Source organism: Sciurus carolinensis, chromosome 3 (assembly GCF_902686445.1).
Source record: "Sciurus carolinensis chromosome 3, mSciCar1.2, whole genome shotgun sequence".
NCBI lineage: Eukaryota > Metazoa > Chordata > Mammalia > Rodentia > Sciuridae > Sciurus > Sciurus carolinensis.
In genome coordinates this window covers 30,079,929-30,103,767 of record NC_062215.1, presented here as the reverse complement: position 1 = coordinate 30,103,767, position 23,839 = coordinate 30,079,929, and the positions used below count along the sequence as shown (strand labels likewise).

General features: G+C 38.3%; 1 protein-coding gene across 4 annotated transcripts in view; it reads right to left on the bottom strand.

The window, feature by feature from the left end:
* Positions 1-23,839, bottom strand: part of Tom1l1 (target of myb1 like 1 membrane trafficking protein) — a 48,973-nt gene that overhangs the window by 15,570 nt on the left and 9,564 nt on the right. For 2 of the 4 annotated variants that reach the window (XM_047544093.1, XM_047544095.1), the window contains 8 exons: positions 22,519-22,668; positions 21,780-21,905; positions 20,952-21,047; positions 19,846-19,962; positions 11,852-11,985; positions 2,575-2,635; positions 2,093-2,210; positions 702-798 (listed from right to left, as the gene is read on the bottom strand). In XM_047544093.1, coding sequence (XP_047400049.1) covers positions 702-798; positions 2,093-2,210; positions 2,575-2,635; positions 11,852-11,985; positions 19,846-19,962; positions 20,952-21,047; positions 21,780-21,905; positions 22,519-22,668 — 899 coding nt within the window. Of the gene's footprint in view, positions 1-700; positions 799-2,092; positions 2,211-2,574; positions 2,636-11,851; positions 11,986-19,845; positions 19,963-20,951; positions 21,048-21,779; positions 21,906-22,518; positions 22,715-23,839 lie in introns of all 4 variants that reach the window. The other 2 variants (XM_047544094.1, XM_047544096.1) reach the window with 2 other exon arrangements.

The following is a 23,839-nucleotide window of genomic DNA, read 5'->3' as shown; positions in this document are numbered from 1 at the left end:
ATTTACTTTATCTTGCCTTTCCCTTAAACTAAGTCACCACTTTTTTTAGTTCTGTCTCCTTAGAATACTTTATGAAAATACAGGCATATACATGTATATTTTTCCCCACTTTCTTACATTAACTGCAATACAGTGTACAGACATTACTTTGCATTTTTTTCCCACTTCACAGTACATATATTGATGACTGGTCCCCTCACACAGCGAGCCTACTTTCACCCCCAAGCTGTTTAATAATACATTAAATAGATGTTTATTTAACCAGCTTCCAACCAATAGATATCTGAACTGTATGCATTTATTCACTATTGCCAAAAATGTTATAAAGAATAATTTTATAGGGACTAGGGCCGTAGCTCAGTGGCAGAGTACTTGCCTAGCATGTGTGAGGCACCGGGTTCAATCCTTAACTAAACATATAAAATAAATGCATGCTGTCCCATCTACAACTACAAAAAAATTTTAAAAAAAGAATAATTTTATAAACATCTAATTTTGTATGAATGCAGCATCAATTCCTAGAAATAAGACTGAAGGTTCAAAGCTAAATACATTTGTACCTCGTAGGAAGCAATGTTGAGATTTTAACTCTAGTCTGTCTGCTGCTTAAGTCTCTACTTCTTCTGATCATGCCATGTTTTCTTAAATGTAAGGACAAGAATGTCAGAGCATTAGTTCTGCAGTGTCACTAACATACTTACAGGGGCATTTCTGTATTTTCCGAGGCTAGCAAATCCACATGTGGATGAAGATTGGCATTCAAGTTGTTTGTTACAATAGGACTTGGAGAGCTGAAACCTAGGAACACAAAATGAACTTTAGTTTTGAAATCTTTTTTTCAATCACTTGCTAGATTTTCCACAATTTAAAAAAAAGGGTGGGATTTAGATATTTCTGTCACCACAAAAATCACAGAATTTCCTTAAAAAGAGATTAAAAAGCAAAATTTGAGAGAGGGGGATGACAAAGAAACAGACATTTCCTGCCACAAAAATAGGGTGTAAAGGGAACAAATATAATTATACTGGATTTTCTGCCATCTATGATGATCTAGAATGGAAAGGATTTTACATGTCTTGCTCTGCCCAACTCAAGAAAAATGTAATGGTGTATACGGAGCTCAATCCTCGCCTCTGAGTTCTTAACTCCCTATAATGTTGAGACTCCCTAAAAGGAACAGTTACTCTCCCCTCCTGAAAATTCCTGATCAAAACCCAACAAAATTCTCCAATGCGAGTGATTCCACACATCTTGCTGGCCTACATAAGCATGCAGCCAATATTTTAGAAGTGAAAACAGTTACAAGAAAACCACAAATTCTGGGGTATCAAATATTTCCGTACTAGAAACACAAGATAATGTAAGAGAAAGATGAACTGATTTTAGTTTGGCACAAGTAGATTTTAGTATTTTTTTCACTGTCCTTATTTTCATAATTTACTAATACTTGAGAATAAGGCTAGCAGAAGATAACAAATAAGCTAGACAACTCAGGTAGCCCTAAGCCTACAAAAATGTATCTTGTAAAAGTTATTTCATTTACCTTCTCAAACCCTTTAAGGTTACCATTGTTCCCATTTTGTAAATGAAGATAGTTTCAAAGGTCAAGTGACTAAGAGGTGGCAGAATTGGGATTTGAACTTGGACTTCTGTCTCTAACCTATTTCCCTCCACATTTCAAAACCAGGTGAATCATGCCTTATAATTCCTGAATTTCCTGTCTGCACACGATATTACCTTACCTGGTGCTGTGGTACAGCAGAGAAACCCAACGATAATACTGTGTGAATTCAGAAGAGATTTAAATACTGGCTATTGAGCTGGACACCTCTACCAAGCAGGCCAGGTGAATTCCATGAGATTCTAAGCCAGTGGGATGAATTTCCAAGACCTCCTCCCCAAGACACATTCCCTTCCTATACCGGGTTTGACCCAACCATTTGCCAGGAAGTAACTGCATCTCCTGATACAGTTCTCTGATATTCAAACTGACTTCAGTCTTTCTCAGGAGTCATTTTAATCATGAAAGCAAAGAGAAATGTTTCACATCAAGCTCTTCTGCTGATCTGAAAAGGCCCAACTGCTTATTTACTTAAGTTTGAAAGCTGAGTATTCACGTTGCTGAGTTCTCCCTGAGTGGCTCTTGGCATCAGGGTGCTGGGACTTAAATCAAGAAGCTCACAAGATGGGGCCGAGGGCTCACTGGCAGTCTGCAAATAAAACAAGTAAAAATGCCATTTAGAAAAATTTGTGTACTGTAGTTTATTGTGGCTTTTCCCTCACAATCTCCACTGGAGAGATGAAGAATGCTCTTTGGATGCATCTTGAGGAAGTAGCCTCCATTCACTGGGCAGCAATAGTATGAATCACATCTCATCAACTACATGGATTCCTGTTTAGGGACTTCCTATGACCTTATATTTAAGACAAATACCTATTGCCACCAAAACTAATTCAAATTGTCAATGCATGTCTCCTCTTTTTAAAAAGATCTGTTTTAGGTAAGTCTGGCTTCTTACTATACTATTGGTAAAACATTCAATTATTTATTTTATAACATTTCTAATCACTTACATTAGTGGCTTCCATCTGGTTCTTATTTTGCTCCAAAAGCCTTTGCTGGTTCCGAGTAAACCTGTTTGAATTAGTAAAATGCAGGCACTTAAAGAAAACAGATATGAAAATGCTACAAAATCGAACAATTATTAAACACACAAGTGTTTAGGAACAATGACAATCCCTTTTCTATTCAAAATAAAATACTTTAATAACTTTTCACAGCTTATAATGTACTAACAACCTTAGAAAAAACTGATAAAATAGAAAGATATTTTTTTTTAAATTAAAAATCAAAATTCATGATGGTGGATTAGAGTGAAGTGGCAATTCTCTAGGTCTGTGACTTGGGATTTGAGCAGCAGGAATACTGCTTTTGTGCAAGGCGGGTGAAAAAGAGATTTCACTAAAACTCAATATTGGACAGTCAGAGTGCCTTAAAGACTTAGAAATCTTGGGGACATTAAACAAGGAAAAGGGACAAAATTAGAGCTAAGCTGCTGGCAGGAACAGCAGAACTAGCACACAAGGATGAAAAAAGCTGAGAAATGGACAATCTTAGTGTGGAAAATTCTGAAATTGGAGAGGCAGCTTGCCCTAGGCCAATTCAGAGGCTACTCTGCACAATAAACCTGTGTTCCCCAATGGTTCACTGAGAGCTGAGGCAGGAGTCATTTTGAGGCCACCACACTGCCAGCACCAACAGGAACCATAAACTTGGACCTGCAAGTTCAGGTGTCCCTTCTAGGAGTTCGGGGCTAGTTCAATACATTTTCTTGGTAGACACCAGCCACCTAACCCAGTCTGTGCCTAGCGAATCCGGAGAAAAGCAAGCATGCAGAGTATTTTGCTGGTGGAATACAAGTCGGGGAGGCCTGGGAGAGCCTGGCCTTCTATCCCATGAGTCCTGCCGCTGGTCCTAGGAGGGGCTGGGAATTTGAACCCTTGGGTGTGACTGCAGGCTCAGGGACTGAGCCCAGGAGAAACAACAGAAGTGGCAAAGGACTGGCTCCCAGTTCCCAGGAGTGGAACTCTGGGGAGTACTCAGTACACAATGGAATATCACTTAGCCATAAAGAAGAGTGACTTCATGCCATCTGCTGGAAAATGGATGGATCTGAAGACTATTGTGGTAAGCAAAATAAGCCAATCCCCAAAAAACAAAGGTGGATGTTCTCTCTGATATGTGGACATTAACACACAACAAGCGGGGGGTAGGAGAAGAATAGAAGTTTACTGGATTAGACAAAAGGGGACTGAAGGGAAGGGGGATAGAGAGGAAATAGAAAAGACAGTGGAATGAATCTTTCCTATATACATATATAAATATACCACAGTGAATCACCACATCACGTCAACCACAAGACTGGGATACTAATTAGAATAAGATACACTCCGAGTTTGTATAAATATGTCAAAATACACTCTACTGTCATGTTTAACTAAAAAGAAGAAATTAAAAAAAAAAAGAGTTGGGCACAGACAGCAAATATATATAGAGTCACTGACTATTTTGTCCACAGCAAAGGGAATGATTCCTTAATTTTTCATCAAGATTTTCTTCTTTTGAATGTGTACTAAAGGATTCAAGGACATTTATCTATATACATATTTGTTTCTGTTTTCTCATTTCTAGTACTTTTTGAGAGTAGTTATTTTTGACTAGTAGTACATTTTGGTTTGATTTTGTATTGTTTTATTCAATAATGTTTTCCTTGTTTCTCTTTGTCCTACTAATAGCCAAATTCTATTGTTCTTTTACTCTTTGTTTAATTGTTTACTTTTTTCCTCCTCCCTGCATACTGTTTCTTCTGCATGTGCCCTGTTCACCTTTTGAAATTGCAAACCCTTTTCACCCATGTGTCTTCTTCTATCCTCTTAACCAGCTCTATTCTTAACATTTCTTTGCACTAATTGGTTTATATAACACCAGCCCCTATCACTAATGCAGTAGTGACAATTAATACTGCAGAAGTCATAGGTGACACCTGTTGCTGATTTTATGCCAGACATGATACACGATCACTTACTGTTTTCACTGATGGAAATTGCTGATCCTACCATTTCTATTTATTGTGCCAATGAACCCTGTAGACATCATAAGGAACCAAGTACTCAGTTTACTGCTACACAGCTACACATAGTTTGCATAAATTGTTGCTATTATTTGGCTCCCCCAGTCTGTGAGGTACCAGAAACCTACAGGGATATTATAAGTGAGTAGGGTAGGAACTCTGCTGATACAGATCCATTTGGATAGATGGGTAGACACACCAACAACATGTAAAGCAAGGGAAGAAACCATCCCAAACAACCCAGCATGCCAACAACAGACTCCACTGACACCACAATGAAGAAAACATCAGAGAAAGAATTTAGAAAGTTCATAGTTAAACTGATCTATGAGGTAAAAGAGGATGTAAGAATCAGAGAAAATACAAGAAATGAAAGATCACTTCAATAAGGAGATAGAGATTCTGAAGAATAACTCAGAAATCCTTGAAATGAAGAAATCAATAAAATTAAAAATTAAATGTTAAGCATAACCAGCAGCCTAAACCACTTGCAAGACAAGAGTTTCAGGCAATGAAGACAAAGCATACAATCCTGAAAATGAAGTTGATCATGGAGAAAAGATGTTAAAAGACCAAGACCAGAATTTTCAAGAAATACGGATAACATTAAAAGTTCGAACTAAGATTCACTGGGATAGATGAAGCCTCTGAAATACAAATAGAAGAAATGTACAATCTTTTCAATGAAATAATATCAGAAAATCTCCCAAACCTTAAGAATGAAATGCAAAATCAAATAGCAGACACTAAATAAACAAATTGCACAGACCCAAAGGCACATTATTATAAATATGCCTAACATATAGAATAAGCACAGAATTTTTTAAAATTTCTTTTTATTGTAAACAAATGGGATACATGTTGTTTCTGTTTGTACATGGAGTAACAGCACACCATTTGTGTAATCATACATTTACATAGGGTAATGATGTTTGATTCATTCTGTTATTTTTTCCATCTCCCCCACCCCTCCCACCCCTCTTTTCCCTCTATACAGTCCCTCCTTCCTCCATTCTTGCCCCCCTCCCACTCCCCATTATGTGTCATCATCCAATAAGCACAGAATTTTAAAACTTGCTAGAGAAAAAGACAGGTTACATTTAGAGATAAACCAATTCAAATCTCAAATCTCAGCTGATTTCCCAACCCAGACCCTAAAAGCAGGAAGTCTTGGAATAATATATACCAAGATCTGAAAGAAAGTGGATGCCCCACAAAAATCAAGCTTCAGAATTGAAAATAAAATACAAAACCTTCAACAAAACCTAAAAGGTAAAAAATTTCACAACTAGAAAGCCTGCACTAGAAAACATAGTCAATAAAATATTTCATAAAGAAATAATGGAGAATAAAAATGAAAACCAGCAGAGGTAGAAACTACAGTAGAAGAACAGTCAATCAAAGGAGAATCTGATTCAACTTAAAAAATGCAAATAAGTCAAAATGACAGGAAATAAAAATCATTTCTCAATAATAATACTGAATATAAATGGTCTAAATTCATCAATCAAAAGGCACAGGCTGTTACCCCCAATTCCAAAAAAAAAAAAGACAAAAAAAAATTAAAAAGAAAAGAACCCCACCAAAAAAAATTAAAAAATAAGATTAAAGGAAAGAAAAAAAGGCATAGGCTAGAAGACTGGATTAAAAACCCAGATCCAATGATATGCTCTCTTCAAGAGATTTACTTCATTGGTAAAGATATCCACAGACTGAAGGTGAAAGGATGGGGAAAAAAATATATCAATCACTTGGATCCTGTAAGCAAGCAGGGGTTTCTATCCTTATAACAGATAAAATGGACTTCAAGACAAAGTTAATCAGAAAAGACTATGAAGATCATTTCATACTGCTTAAGGAAATCATACAAGAAGAAGAAATAATGACTGAAAATATTTATGCTCCCAGAAATGGAGCATCTACGTACATCAAACAAACCCTTCACAATATTAAGAACCAAGCAGACCATAACACAATAATACTCTAGGTGACATTAACATGCCTATCACTAGATAGACCTTCCAAACAAAAACTAAAGAAGTTACAGAAATGAAAATACAATTAATAATTTAGACTTAACAGATACATATATATATATATATGTGTATGTATATATAATAATACCCCTATCAATGACTGAATACACTTTCTTCTCAGTAGCATATGGAGCATTTTCTAAAATAGACCACATTTTAGGCCATAAAAAAATACAAAAATATAGAGATAGTACCCTACATTCTATTTGATTTCTAATCTAGAAATCAATGATAAGATACAAAATAGAAACTACTCTAATACCTGTCGACTAAATAATTCATTACTGAATAAAGAATGATTAGCAGAAGAAATCAGGGATGAAATAAAAAAATATTCATGGTAAATCAGAATAGTGATACACTATATCAAAACCTCTATGGAGGCATTCTAAGAGGAAAGTTCACAGCATTGAGCTATACCAAATAAATAATCTAATCTTACATCTTGCAGCCCTAGAAAAAGAAGAACAAATCAATTCCAAAATAGACAACAGTAAATAATTAAAATCGGAGCCAAAATCAATCAATGAAATTGAGATTAAAACAATTCAGAAAATGAACAAAACAAAAAGCTCTTTGAAAGAATAAACAAAATTGATAAACCCTTAGCCAAGCTAACCAAAAGAAAAAGAGAAAAAAAATCAAAATATTAAAATCTATCAAGAAAAATTATCACCACAGACACTACTGAAATACAGAGGATAATTAGAAACTATTTTGAAAATTTATACTCCAATAAAATAGAAAATCTTGAAGATACCAACAAATTTCTAAAGTCATGTGATGTACTCAACTTCAATCAGGAGGAGATAGAAAAATTTAAGTAGATCAATTTCAAGTAATGACATTGAAGAAGGCATCAAAAGCCTACCAACAAAGAAAAGCCAGGGACCAGATTGATTCTCAGTCGAGTTCTACCAGACCTTGAAAGAGGAACTAATAGTAATTCACCTCAAATTATTTCATGAATTAGAAAAGAAGGGAACTCTTCCAAACACATTCTATGAATTAGAATCGCCCTGATACCAAAACTAGACAAAGACACATCAAGGAAAGAAAACTTCTGACCAATATCTTTGATGAACATAGATGCAAAAATTCTTAATACAATACTGGCAAATTGCATACTAAAACACATTAAAAAGATAGTGCAGGGTGCAGGGCTGTGGTTGTGGCTCAGTGGTAGTACACTTGCCTAGCATGTGTGAGGCACTGGGTTTAATCCTCAGTACCACATAAGAATAAATAAATAAAATAAAGGTATTAAAAAGAAAAAGATAGTATACCATGATCAGGTGGGTATTACCCCAGGAATGCAAGGTTGGTTCAACAAACAGAAATCAAGAAATGTAATTCATCATATAAAGTAGACATAAAGACAAGAACTACATGATTATCTCAATAGATATAAAGAAAGCATTTCACAAAACATAGCACCCATTCATGTTAAAAACAATAAAAAAATAGAAATAGAAAGAACATATCTCAATACCGTAAAAGCCACATATGAAAGACCAAGGCCAACATCATTCTAAATAGAGAAAACTGAAAGCATTCCCTCCAAAAAAGAGGAACACTCCAATATATCAGCTCAGGAAATGACCTTAACAAGGTTCCCAAGCCCAAGAAGGAAAATAAAAAATCAATAAAAGGGATGGTATCAAACCAAAAAGTTTCTTCACAGCAAAGGAAACACTCAAGAATGTAAAGAGAGAGCCTACAGAATCGGAGAAAATCTTTGTCACCTATACCTCAGGTAGGGTGTTAACTTCCAAGATACACAAAGAACTCCAAAACCTTAACACACACACACACACACACACGAAAAAAAAAAAAACACAAATAACCCAATCAATGAATGGACAAAGGAAATAAACAGACACTTCTCAAAGAAGATAAATATATGAAAAAATGTTCAAAGTCTAGAAATTATAGAAATGCAAATCAAAACTACACTCAAGTTTTACCTCAGTTCAGTCAGAATGGCAACAATCAAGAATACAAGTAACAAGTGCCGATGAAGATGTGGGGAAAAGGTTACACTCGCACATTGTTGGTGGGGCTATCAATTGGTATGACCACTCTGGAAAGCAGTATAGAGATTCCTCAGAAAATTAGGAATGGAACCACCATTTGACCCAGTTATACCACTCCAAGGTATATATCCAAACGAGTTAAAATCTTCATACTACAGTGACACAACCCATTAATGCTTACAGTAGCACAATTCACAATATCTAAGCTATGAAGTCAAGCCAGGTGCCCATCAACAGATGAATGCATAAAGAAAATGTGGTATTTACACACAATGGAGTATTACTCAGTCATTAAGAAGAATGACTTTATATACATGTGCTAGCAAATAGATGGATTTGGAGACACCATGCTAAATGAAATAAGCCAATCCCCCAAAACCAAAGGTTGAATGTTTCTGATGATACATGGAAGCTAACCCACAATAAAGGTAGGGGTGAGGGGGGTAGAAATTCAGTGGATTAGAAAAAGGGAGATGATGGGAAAGGTACAGGATTGGAAAAGGAAAGACAGTAGAATGAATTTGATGTAATTTTCCTATGTCCATATATGAATACACCACAGGGAATCCCACTATCCTTTACATCCACGAGAATGGGTTCCTAATTAGAATAAGATATCTTCCATGCTTATATAATTATATCAAAATGGATTCTACTGTCATGTATAACTAGAAAAAAAACAATAAAAAGTTAAAAGTCACATCACTAAGAAGTTAACTCTTTAATATTATGCATATTTCCACCAGTATTTCTTATAAATTTAATTTTAAACAGTTGAAGTTACACTTGACATAATTTTACATCCTAATCATGTTGTGAACATTTTTCTAGTTATTCAGAACTATAATTTTAATAGCTATAACATTTTACCATATGAATGTACCACACCTTTAACCATCTTATTCTCAAATATTTAAGCTGTTTTATTTTGCCATTATAATATTTGTCCAGAAAAATTAAAATACATTTGAAATAACCTATGTTCCACTGTTTGTTTTTACTTTTGTAAGATAGTTGGTACCTACCAAAGCACTTGATATCTACCTTTTGCATCTCTGACTTAAATTTTATATTGCTTGGGCATTGAGGATAAAGGCAGAAGAGTTAAATTAGTAGGAAAAAAGATGTGAAATACTCATGAAGCTAAAGCAGAAGTCCAAAGTAGAGTTGTCAGTACTATTACCTAGAGGCTAAATAACCACGGACATGACTTCCTGAACCTTAGATCTCCATTTGCTAAAAGGGAATAACATGTGAACCACTTCAGAAATTTTTTTGCAGGAGCTAGGGATGTAGCTCAGTAGCTCAGTGATAAAGAGCTTGCCTAGCACCTGTGAGACCCTGGGTCCAATCCCTAGTGCAGTAAAGAAAAAAGAAAAAGTAGAAGAAATTCATTTTCAGGGTCAAAACTAGATAAATAGATAAACAGATAATCCAGGTAGATGAATGTGGAAATGCTTCTTTAGAAACATACAGTATATCTATCTTTACACATTCACTTTCAAGAGCCTCACAGTCTTAAAGCTTACACTGCATCTGAACATGCATTTAGGTTTAAGGATTTTTCTAAAACACATTCTTTTTAATTTCTTCTATTCTTTGTATTGGCTTCTTTGTATGCTAGTCAGTTCAGTTACGTGTGAGGTATGAACAACCTTCCCAGGTAACTGATTTCAATTTCCTTATTTTCAAAACTGTCCTCTGGAAGTACTGAGTGGAGGCTTTAGGGAATGGTGGAACAGGGTGAATGTATTTTGCGTGAGGGATGGAGGTAAATCTTTGAGGACCACTAGGCTGATTGTGATAGACAGAATATAATCTCCTCCAAAGATATCTATGTCCCACTCAATAGACCCAGTGAATTTATTATGTTGTGCTGCAAGAGGAAATTAAAGGTTGCTAATGGAATGAAGCTCACCAGTGAGCTGACCTCAACTGGGAGATTATTCTAACAGTCCAGAAGAGCCTAAAGTAGTCATAAATGTCCTTAACCTTGGAAGGGGAGGCAGAAGAGGAAGTGGGAGTGATTATATGTAGAGTTCTGAACCAGACGTTGGCTTTGAAGATGGGGGAAAGGTGTCATGAGACAAAGCAAGCAGTCCTCGAAGTCGTGATCAGAATCCCCTCCAGGCCCTCCAGAAAGAAAAGCAGCCCTGCCAACACCCTGGATTCAGCCTAGGGATACCCACTGGCAACTCCTGACCCACAGAACTTAGCATATTATTCTATGACAATAAATTTGTGTTGTTTTAAGCCACGAGCTCTTTGGTAACGTTACAGCAGTCATAGAAAACTAAAACACCAGATCTGTTATTTTTTTGAGGCAAGAATTTCTCTCTAGATCTCAGGACTTGAGTGTTTCTATCACACAACTTACCACAGTCGCCTTGGCACACATGATTCAAAACTGAACTGGAACCCCGTATTCACAGAAGTAACCCAATTACCTGATAGCTAGAACAAATAACCTCTCTCCCCCACAGAGGAGACCTTTAGGCATTGGCCTTATGGTCTGCAACAGAATTCTCCCAAATGAAAACCAGAAGGCAGAACTAGACTGAAAAATGAAAAACACATGGTTTTCCTTGGCGGTTTTTCTGCTTACAAAAATTTACACCACACACACACACATACACACCAAAAAAAAAAAAAAAAAAAAAAAAAAAACAAGGGACTGTGAATTTTTTAGTGCTAAGAAACTAAGAAAGAGAGTAAGACTTGCATCATCAGTCAAAGCTCCACCATCTTTTCTTACCAACAGTTGCTGGTCCTTGTAGGTAGTGAAGGAAGAACCCATCATTCTATAGGCACTGGTTTTACTTCACTGATTCTCTCTTTTTATGCCTTATTCTCCATCTGCTAGCTAGAAATACAGCCACTGTACATTTAGACATTCAAGTAATTCCCACCAGGGATGTGTCTTTAAGGGTGCCTAGTAAATCACTCAAACTGGGAGGAAAACCTCTGGCACTTAGTAAGGAGAAGCCACACAAGGGAAAACTGCCCCATGCAAATTGCCACACCTACTGAGAAAAAAGGACCTAGAAAAAGTGCCCCCCAGTGGGCACTCTTGCGAGGACATTGAGTGAATGGTGAAACTATGACTGGAGGAGGGTCAAAGAGGGGACATGGGACATCATCAGCTCACCTCTCATATCCAAGGATGGCATTATTCAAATCCTCATTCACCTGAATCAGCTCAACAGTTACATCTTCATTCTCCACCACCACAAGCAGGTCCATGATCCTCTCTTGCATCTCCCGACTTGTCTTGTAAAGTTTCTGTCAAAGAAAAGAGAGCAATTTCTTCTTCCATGCTAATGCTCTATAAAGACACAACATGCCAGTCTGCATAACACGTGATCCCCTTCACGCCAAGTCACTTGTGAGCGATTACAAGCTCATTTTTCCTATTGGAAGGCAGTGAGTTATAAGATGCTTTTATTTTTCTCCGAAAGCCAAAATGGGTGTCCTAAGGACAATATGGCACACCAGAAGCAATGTTTGGACTGCAAATTAGAGATGATGTATGAGAATTCTTCATGCACTGCTTACTAGCTGTGCCATGTTGGGAAAAAAATTACTTGTTTTCTAAATTTCAGTTTTCTTATTGATAGATGAAAAATAACTACTTGCCATAACTATCCCAAGGATTGACATAAAAATGCAGTGAGATGCATGTAATGAGGAACTCTCTAACTAAGAAGCACAAACATAAAATGTTATTGTCCTTATTAGTGATGGGAGAAGACGTAGTTAAAAAACAGTGACAGTGGCATAATTTTATTTCCTGTTGTGCTGTACTTAAACATTAAAAGTTTACAGGATATCACATTCCAATGTAAACTGAACCAGGATTAAAAAACTCATCACAGGTAGTAACTTTATTGACATACCTAGTATCACTGCAGTGAGTCACAACAATCACACTCCAAACCAGTTTTTTTCTCATAAGCATCAGAGGCACCTAGGACACATTTACTGATTCCAGAATCTCCTGGGCACGGGGTCTTGGACTCTATATTTTTAAATAAGCACACCAAAATGTCTCTTATGTACAATGACACTTGAAAAGTACTGCCTTACAACTGATTTCCTTCTAGGCAAACCTCCAATAAATCTGAGGTGCATCCAACTAATGCTCTTATCTCCTCAACCTCATCTTGGCTAGAATTTGCTTGTGTAATGTTGCCAACATTAGCCAAAAGCACAGGGCTGATCCTCCTTTCACAATGAAAGCAGCCCAAGTTGCTTAAGCCTCACACGAGATTACACGATTTGACATTTCCCCTTAACAAAGAGGCTCACTGAAAAATTTATGCTTCATGAGACCATTTAGAATCTCAAACAATCTATTATAAGACTCCTGAGAGGAAATCTCTAAATAAATAAATCTACCTTTTAATAACTGGCATTTAGACTAAGAGCCACTAACCTCAACAAAATCATGAAAATATTTAGAACACAAGATGAAATGAAAAGGTGGGGGAAAAGGAAGCAGACAGATAGAAGAGACTGGGTTTTAACACTTGCAATGTGTACCCTGAATAAGTGTCCTACTTGCTAATGACATGACCACCATCAGCAATGGCATGGTGTGGCATCAAAATTTTTTTTAAAGCTCCAGATATTAAAGATGCTCCAGTTTCTGCTTTGTGGGAGCATCTGGTCTGTTGAAAGTACTGAACTCTGCCACTATGGTGTGAAAGAAACCATAGAAACCAAGAGATGGGTGTGGCAAACTTCTAATAAAACAAAGACAAGTGGCTGACTACAAGGGAAGAGAAAGGACTTGGATGCAACAGGCTAAAAGTATATCCAATGTACATACCTATTTGGGAACTTAGAGAAATAAGGCTAATATTTAACATTTGGCTTGTTTCTCCCCACATCTATAATAAAATAACAACCATCTCGCAGGGCTGTTGTAAGGACAAGAAATGATGTATATGTAGTCCCACAATGTCTAGTGTACAGGGGGAAGTTAAGACATATTACAGTGGCTCGAGGAGGGTGACTAGAAGTTCATCTAGATAATTAAAACAATCCTCTAGTACTTGCAAGATCACCCAGGAACCAACATCATGCAAAGGGAAGAGCATCTACTATAACTCCCCTGATGAATGAGAACATTTCCTTTGTTCTTGTTTTAAAGGGTACGGCAATTGTTCCTCTTGTTGCTCACTGGCAGCCTTGCTAGAACAAGGTCAAGATCAAGGAAATACAATGGGTGTTAGATGCCCATGAAAAAAATGTAGAAATTAATTTGAAATGAATTTGCAGCCAACATTAGTAGCCTCTGGTCTCAAGAAGACCCTCCCTTTGCCCTTTCAAGAGCCAGATGGAATGGAAACATGAAAGGAATATCACATCTCTCAGCAGGTCTGCAAAGCAGAATGTGAAAAACCTCTTCAAAAGCCAGCCCACTCTGATCTTTGCAATTGATGTCTGTCTCAGAGGAGGGCGGCACCACCTGGAAACAGCAGAGACCAAGCACCATGAACAAAAAAGATGGGTCAGAGTTCCTCACAGTAGGAACCTGCAGGGCTGTGGACACGCCATGGGGAATAAGTCAGAGTGGCAGGTGCTGGTGCAAGTGTGCATCACACGGCCCCCGGAATCACTTCCTTTTATTACAAAGGCAAAGGCAGGCTTCCAAGTTAGAGTGAATTTATCAATCAATTCAAAAAGCTTGGGAGCAAAACAAAGAGGCGCTCATTAAGAGCTTCCTCTTCTGACATCCAGATGGTTCTTATTCCTCCACAAAGCCCTCAGGAATTAAGGAAGGAGATCCCTCTGCACTTCCATCACCAGTTGACCCATGTTTACCAAGACAAGGCCACACACTAAAAATAGAAAGAAAAATGTACAAACAGGAAATAATGTGTGTGCATGAAAGCATCTCTATTAAGACTATCTATGTGGTGACATTCCTTTTATCAGCCCATGACATATTTTTCCTCTTCCAGTGTCCCCCACCCTGACGCAAAAGGCAGAGAGAATGCCTCTATCTGCTCAAAAAACTCTCCACACTCCAAAGTGAAAAATTTATCAGCTTAAATCATTCACACAGTTGTTCCTCATATACACCTCAGCTGAAAAATGAACTCTTGAGAGAACCCTCCAGATCATCACTGGAACCCTCTGACTCTTTTGCCCCACTAAATATTGTCAATATCTTATTTCTCTAATGCCTGTGTCTTCAAGACATCCTTCTGTCCTAAGTAACTTCCTTTGTCCTCAGTCACTCATTCTTCAACAAAGTACACTGATCTATTCAACTGATTTGTAATAACCTCATTCGGTGTGCCAAGCAGGTGCTATAAATACACAAACTGTATGAAGCACTGTGATGACTTTAAAAGGACAGGCCTTGGTTATTGCCTTCAAGTAGCTTCCAAACTAGTTCAAGAGCTAATTTCACACCCACAGGAAAAGACAACAGGTTAGGCTGGGCATGGTGGTGCATGCCTATAATCCCAGCAACTAGGGAGGCTGAGGCAGGAGGAGTGCGAGTGTGAGGCCAGCTTTGGCAATTTAGTGAGACCCTGTCTCAAAGTAAAAAATAAAAAGGGTTGGTGTAGCTCAGGGGTAAAGTGCCCCCTGAGTTCAATCTCTCTCCAGTATGGTGAATGAATGAATTCACAAATAAATAATTTAAAAAGAAAATAGGTTAGCCTTGTACCCTCCAAAGTCGGCCCTTGGTTGACAATGAGAAAGGAGCTGGCATCAAGGATACAGAGAGGGGAGTTTCAAGGAAATACATTAGATTTCAGGTGGAAAGCTTAGGAGAATTCAGTTCTCAGTTCAGCTCTACTGCTTGCTAGAGTGTGGGCAAGCCATCCCTTTTCAGAATGTGCAGACTCATCTGTAAAGAAAGGGACAAGGACCTCATGACATGGAAAGTCCCTTCCAAGTAGCTTAAAGATCCTGAAGGATAAAGACTTGGTCAGGGTGGCCAGAGGAGGATGATTTTTCTTTCCTTTCTTTTTAAACTGGTTTACAAATCATCCTCACATCATCATCTGAGCTCCCTTGATTCCACAGAAGACCAAAATATTTTCTTTTGATTTATTGGGAAGAGGCAAAACACGTGGGAGGTCCCTGAGATAGTCGGCTTCTCAGGAGAAGAGGAAGGCGCCCAAGGCCAAATGCACAATGCCAAGAAAGCAGACACAGGAAACAGGCATTGTAATTCTTCATACCTGTGGCCAGAGCAGACATGCTTAGCTCATCACTGCACACCTGAGACTGGCTGCAGCCACACACTGCCCTCCAGCAAAGGAAATCAGGTCCCTGCCCAGTGAAGCACGGTGGTAAGAAAAGGCGCCTACCACACAAAAGGGTTTTACAACCCAAGGGTCTAACAAAGTGCAGAAGCCCTGTGAATCAGTAGCGTTTCAGGATCTAATGGCTCAACATGGGCTAGAGGAACAGAGAGGGGCTTTCAAGGAAATACATTAGATTTCAGATGGAAGGAAACAGAAAGGGAACAGGTTTCAAAGAAACAGAACTAGCAGTAGAAGGTAATCTCAAACAGATAAAATTCTGGTTTTAATGCTAACCAATAGCACAGTAAGACTGGTCACTGGTTATGTGCAGTTATGTTAGAGCCAGACGAATTCTGCGTGGAGGCTTTTTCTTATGGCTGGTCATGTTTATTTGGTGGCCACTTTCTGTCAGGGAGGCTGTCTTGTAGGGACCATGTCACCAGGTCCTCTGCCTTCTGGATTCTGACTGGATTCAGCTATCAGGACACACTGGCAGGAAGTGGGAGGAGGATGAGGTCTGGTGAGTCTGTCCAATCCTTCTACCAACAGTACTGCTGTTCTCAAGGCTGCGCTCTCTGCATTGTTCTTTCCTTTGGGTTCTTCCTCTCATCGGGCTGCACACCCCCTCCAATGACCACCTGGGCTCATGGTGCAGCTTCCAGAAGCCACAGAAGTTCTGAGGGCAGCAGCCAGGGAGCTAGCACATCATCCTGGGCTCCTACCTTCTAGTGATCCCAGTAATGCAGACAGACTTTGAAAAAGCAGAAACTAAAGAATTCCTTTGCTTCTCCATAGTCTACCTTTGGTTGCTTTCATTTTTAGATCTTTAAAGCAGATAGGCTCCTTGTCCTTTCTCTCCATACCAGGTAAAGAAATCAACCCAATCTAGAGTTAGATCAAGCACAGTAAAGTGTTTTAGATTTTAAAAATTCAAATATTGGTCAAAAGAAATTTGGAGTTGCACACCCCACACCAGACCTTTATTATTGACAAAAAACATGGGAAGAAAAATAAAGTTTCCCATCCAGTAGTCTCTATAAACAAGTTGATTGGATGCCAGAACCCATTCAACTTGAACTGGCCATGAGCAGTATTCTAATGTTGATTTATAATGTAAATCTCTTTACTATTCAAGGCAATACACAGCCCTGAGCTTTGGCATTAAAAGAACAACCAAGAAATTGGCATCGTACTTGCAAAATTCAACCAAACATCTGTACCCAAGGACTCTGAGACAAAAAGACATTTCAGTCTTGGTGAATAAAGTATAAAACTGGATTCAGGTATTTAAATGAAATGTTTCAGTGTACATTTTTACTGCAGGGTTGTCAGCTACAAATGGATGAGACCATGAGAAACAAGTCAAAAATCAATTCATTTCAGGGCTCTGAATGGCCTGGGAAGACCATGTGAAACTAGAAATATTGCTAAGGCCATTTTAAAAATATATTATGTGCCACATATCCTTTTACTTTGATATTTAATTTTTAAATTTTAGTTTAACACACTAGTTAACATTATAAGTTACAAAGTTTCTATACATAAGATTCCGATTGTGGATTTTTTAAAGGATTGCTGGATACAAACTCTAATGATTGATTTTCCTTTTATTCTTCCAAATTAATAGGATGCGTTTAATATTCCCTTAGTTTACAAAGCATCATCTAAGCTCTGCATTTTATACATGCAGAAACTAAGCCCAATAATCGTAAATGACTTGCCCAAGGGCAAGAACTCTACTGCTTAGCAAAATTACAATGCTCCTAAGTAAAATATTCCAAAAATAATATACTTAAACCAATGATCGTAAACACTGCTTTGTTTCTCAAGGTACACTGCTTTCATGTTCTGCTGAATATTAACAGGTATTTAGCAAATGAGGATTCTCTGGTCAAGTAAGTTTCCAAATGCCGGGTTAAACAAAGACTCTTACTGTTAACAATGAACTTTACAAACCTCCCAAAAGAGAAAAATAGTAGGCTTGAAGAGTCCCCAAGATCTTATACAGATCAGATCTTACTTTAGGTTCCAAGTTATGTGTCTGCATCCTCCTCTTCTGCCTACACACCTGATAGGTTGTTAACTTGCTTGGGGAGACTTATAGAAAAAGATCTTTTTTCCCTAACTGCTCCTAAATTTAATAAGTGTTAAAAGGAATTCCATATTTTATTCTTCTGTTTTGAGAGGCCTCCCTATGTTACCCAGGTTGGTCTTGAACTCCTGGGCTCAAGTGAGCCTCCCTACTCAGCCACCTAAGTGCTAGAATTACAGCCATGTGATGTAACAGACAACTAATAAGTATTTTTTTTTTTGGCGGTGCTGGGGTTTGAACCCAGGGCTTTGTGCTTGACAAGCAAGCACTCTACCAACTGAGCTATCTCCCCAGCCCTAATAAGTATTTTAATAAGTATTAAAATTTAAAATTGATAAAGAACAAATGAATAGAATGAAAAAGTAAAGTATGTGAAAGCAAAGACACAGGACACTGCCCATGGTTTTCCTCCCATGTTCATGAAAGTCCCAATGTCCTTTCTACTTGTTTCTCCACAGCCTGAGTACTGGACCCATTAAACCCCTCCTAAAATGTTCACCTTTCTCCTTGTCCCCACTCATGATGCCACCCCATTCTGACAAAATTTTATATTACAGTAACTTCTGGAAGCTGTGAATGAACTGTGGGGGTGTCTGAGCTATCTCTAAGCGGAGGTGAGCCCCTTAGAGAACTCTCGGTGTAATCTCACTGATCTGAGACTGCTCCCTTGCCTTGAGAAACGTCCTGCTCAAAGAGAATTCTGTGATGCCGCGGAATTTATTGGCTCGGGCCACCCTAGGTTCAAATGCAAGTCCCTGGAGGTGGAAAGAGAAACCAGTGCACCCAAATAGCCTTGAGGCACCAGCTGCCTGGAGGAGGAAGAATTATTGCACAAGTAGTAAGTCCCAATCAGCCAACTCCTCCACAGCCTCTTGCTTCGTGTTTACCTCGAGGAACCCCTCCTCACAACAAATTCCTTTGGTGTGTGTTTCACTATAAATAAAGCATTCATGGGCTTTTTCCCTTTGTTAGGATCAGACCCCTCATGTCTTTTCCATCCATTAAGCCCAACTTTCAATATATATTTCTTGCGTCCTTTGTTTCATTTCTTAATGCTACTTTTCCAGCCTTTTATTTCCAGTTGGCCCACACCTCCGAGGGCTACTGATTCCCTCCCTGTGCAGGCTGCAGGTGAGCAGCATCTTTATTTTGTTGTTTACAAACTAATCTTGCTCACTAGACAAAAGTTCTTAAGGACTAGGGACAGACTCTTTATACCTATATTCCTTATAGTTAATCAATACATTTGTTGAATGGATAGAAATAGAGGCAATTTTTTTGTACTTAAAATAATGAGAAACCTCTCATGGTGGCACATGCCTGTAATCACAGCTACTCTGGGGGCTGAGACAGAAAAATCACAAAACTTAGAGGCAAGCCTGTCCAACTTTAGGGAGACTCTCCCTCAAAATAAATTAAGAAGAGCTTGGGAATGTAGCTCAGTCATAGACCACTTGCCCAGCATGCAAGGCCTTGATTTGAATCCCAGTACTGCCAAACTGAAAAAACCAACCAACCACCAACCAACCAATTATGTGCTAGACTGTATATGATCAAGGCCATAAATTACGTTTTGCAAGAAGGCAAGTAAGATTATGTCTAAGTTACAACTGCATTTCTGCTAAAGTCATTATTCGATCTTTTCTTCTCAAGTTTAGAAGTCATATAAAGTCAGGATGCAAGCGGAAGAACTAGGCAATATCAGCGTGTCTTCCATCTCCAAAGCTCAAAGTTCAGAGAATGACTTCACGAGATACTCTGTCCCTGATCACACTGCACCTGCAGAAGCTCTAGGTCTTCGTAGTTCTCGGACCCGGGAGTATTCTCCATCAGTATGGCAGACATCACTCTCACGTTCATTTTCACCATGTCCAATTCACTGTGCAGCTTTCCAATCTGCAGAGGGCAACACAATCCCAGTAAGTGCACCACAAGAAGAATGGCTATGGCTATATTGTTTCTCACTCACGGGACTTATGCGGGAGGAGATAATGCAAATTTTCATACATTAAAACCCATTAAGTTTATACAAATACACACATTTAATTACTTTACAAATTATACTATCACCCTCTAAATGGTCTTGAGATTTCTTGTAATAAACCCAAAATTACCCTTTAGGAAAGTTAAAAATGAAGGGAGGGGGGAAGAAAAGATTAGAACAATCTGGAAACAGGAGGAGGTACTAAGTACACAGTAGGAGAACTAAGAACCTGGGAAAAAACAGCAAAAGTCACCCTGAGTTTTTGGTAACCAATCAGAGGAAAGAGGAGAAAATGAGAATGTTAAGCATCCTCATAGCATCACAGGAAGAAGAATAAAAAGAAAAACACTTTTTTCTTCCTGGGTTAAACAGGAAGGGGGATTAATCACACAGATTTTCATATTCATGTAACATTGATAAGATTAATATAAATAAAATTAATTGAATAATATTAATGCAAATCTTCAGTGACGGTTCCTTTGTAGCAGGACATAGTAAGTGTTACATAATTGCTCATAGGGACAAAGAAGTAAATGCACAATTAATACAGGTAATAAAGACTACCACTTCCTGCTCTCTGAAATGATATACAGTCAGTCCTATCAGTAGGAACACGAATCAACTGATGGACATAAGTCCCAGTCCACAGGCAAAGCTCCACAAAACCCTGAAATCAACTAACCAAGCACAATTAAAAATGAGCTTTGGAATCAGAACCAACTGGATTAATTCTCCTCAGAAATGAATTATGGTAATTCACAGAAGTATCGCCAAGCCATAGTCTTCTCTGCTATTAAACAGGGGGAATAATGCATCTCACAATGTTGTTAAAAACAACTGTACATACAATGCTTACAACTTAGAAAAAGACATAAACAAATACAGTTTTTGTGCTTGTTACCTGTTCTGGAACCAATATAATAGTTGAGTTCCTGGGAGGAATTACTGAAGAAAGAGCTGGTGCAGTAGGGACAGATGTTGGTGGAGTCAATGGGGTCTGAGAATGAAATGAGGAAATGTTATGAGCATTACAGAGCCACTTCAAGCCCAGTTTTCTGAGCTGACTCAGGCACTCTCAACCAAAGCTGGGTAACCCAGATTCAATCATCAAGCATATAACCTGTCCATCATTTTGAGAACAGCCCTAAGCAAATGACATGTTGATAACAGAGGAGTATTCAACAGCATGCAGCTGCTATTAGGTTTACTAACCGAATAACAATTCAATAAAGTATTCCTGGTTTTCACCAAGGGTCTGCATGATAAACCATCATATGAGATTATTGCTGCCCCTCTTTAGGGCATTAAAAACAAATGGTAAATAAATTCATATCAAGTTTTTTTAAGCCACAGTTGGCAAGGCATGTCCTCCACCAACGACTGCCTCCTTGAGTCAATGTCTCACCTGCAACCTTGGGTGGACAGCCCACAGCATGGGCTCTACACCAGTGCTTCTCAACATCAATGTGCAGAGAAAAAAAACTGGAAACTTGTAAAAATGAAGATTCTGACTTACTTGGGCCTAGAGCATTTCTAACAAGTTCCCAAGACATACCCCAAATGCACTGAGCAACAAGGTCTTAGCCATTGTTATTCTACAAGATGTGGCCATATCCTTCCAGTAAACTCATTTTTTTGTTCAAGCTGGTTGAGCTGGGGGTCCCTTACAATATGAAAAAACCCACATAACACTTTTTTACTCCACCTGGGTCAAAGAAAATCCTCCTACCTCTTGTCTTGCTGTTGCAGCCTCTGCATCTAAGGAAGGAAATTGAACACCTTTCTTAAGCAGGTCCAGGTACACTTCCTTCACTTCACTCACATCTACACCTCCTGGGAAACCCTGTGACCAAGTCTGAGTTCAAGAGACAGAAAGTTCTGTAGTTAAAATAGCAGCAAAAGCAGTTCTCAAACTCGTGATGTAAGATGAAAAATTCACAACTATGTCCTTTATTAGGAAAGACAAAGTTACTTCTGAATATGATGGACAAAATACTCCTTTTCAAGGCTAGGATATTATAAAAGACTTTACATCCTCAGAATTCCATGCTTCGACATCTTGATAGAACCCTAAAATAGATACTATCAATCACTTTTTGCTGTGCTAAACACAAAATGAATAGATTCCAAAATAGTATCAGTAACTCTTTTGCCAAGTAACCTTAAACTAGTCATTTATCTACTCCAGAAGATAGTTTCCATATCTACAAAATGAACATACCCATCACTGTCTTTCCTGACATGGATAAAATAGAAACTGAGTGGAAGGTAGGGAGATGACTACAAATTCTCCAGGAAAAGGATACTATCCAACCCCAAGAAATTGTTAGGTCACAGAAAGTAAAGGAGTAAGAATGCTTTCTGGCTCAATCCTAGGTTATGAAGGATCACTGAAACAATCAGAAAGTATCCCATTAAATCCCTAATCTTAGAAACATACCGTCCTATGAAGCAGACAACAGACTCACCTTAATGAAATTCAAGATTCTATTCTGAATGTCCAATGGTAAGGTGTATTTAGGATCCAACAGCTTAACCAGACTGTCTTTAATGAATTCCTTCTTCACAATCAAAGACTGGAAACTTGGACCACAGTTCTGCATGCACATGTCAATGAGCTAAATAGGAAAAATCAAACAGTGTATTTCTCTGGCAAAATCACCCCTGAAATATAAGGCAAAAACTGCTAAGTAATGATTTCTACCAGCATTCTAATTAATAAACATTATTTACTTTCTACTATAAGACATGACAAAATGTTCGGTTCTAAGGATATGAGGAAGTATAAGCATAATGTAGCTAGCTATCCAGGGGCTGGGTTGGATGGGGAGTGGGGACACTACTATCACAGCATTATCAGTAAAATAAGGTAGTAGATGCCACCTGCTAAATGGGAAGTTCAAGCAAAACACATGGGCTAAAGACAGCATGACATCTGTCACAGTTTATCCAGGGAAGGCCAGCTACGTTCTTGTTGTCTTGCTTTTGTTAAAGATCACACATTCTTTCATTCTCAAATATTCTGGTTTCGATAATATACTGCACAGTAAGCCTAGCTAGGCTTGACCTTTTTAGGCAAGTATGGATTGTTCAAGACCAGGTGGTCTTAAAAAAATTTTGGAAAAGGCTGGTCCTGAGCTGGGTTTTGAAAAATGACTATGAAAAGTAAAAATGAGTATACAGTTATATTTTAGACAGACCAATGTTGCTACAGTTTGGATCCGGAATGTTTCTCACAGGTCCATGTATTTAAGACTTGGTTCCCAACTTGGTGCTATTGGGAGGTGGTGGATATTTCAGTAGGTGGAAGGACAGAAAGGCTATCGTGGGTCTATGGTCTGTCTGTCTCTCTCTCTCTCTCTCTCTCTCTCTCTCTTTCTCTCTCTCTCTCTCTCTCTCTCTCTCTGTCTCTCTCTCTCTTGCTTCCCAGCCCTGAGGTGAGAGGTTTTGCATTGTCCTGCAAAGAAGTCAACCTCACCCCAGGTCTAAAAGCAACAGTGCCAACCAATCATGGACTGAAACCATGAGCCAAAATAAACCTAAGTTGATTATGTCAGGTATTTGTTACAGTCATGGAAAGGTGACCAACACAGTTTGGAAAAAAATACAACGGCGGTGGCAGTGTATGAGTTTTGAGCAGGAAGAGACGTCCTCTGCCTTGTCTCTGGTAGTGGCTTCTTGATATTGGTAAACTGGGAACTCTGCAGATGTAGGATGAATAAAGTCTGTCAGGATGTCATCCAGACTGCAGAGAAATTTATGTGGCAGTGTAAAGCGTCTGGACATTAT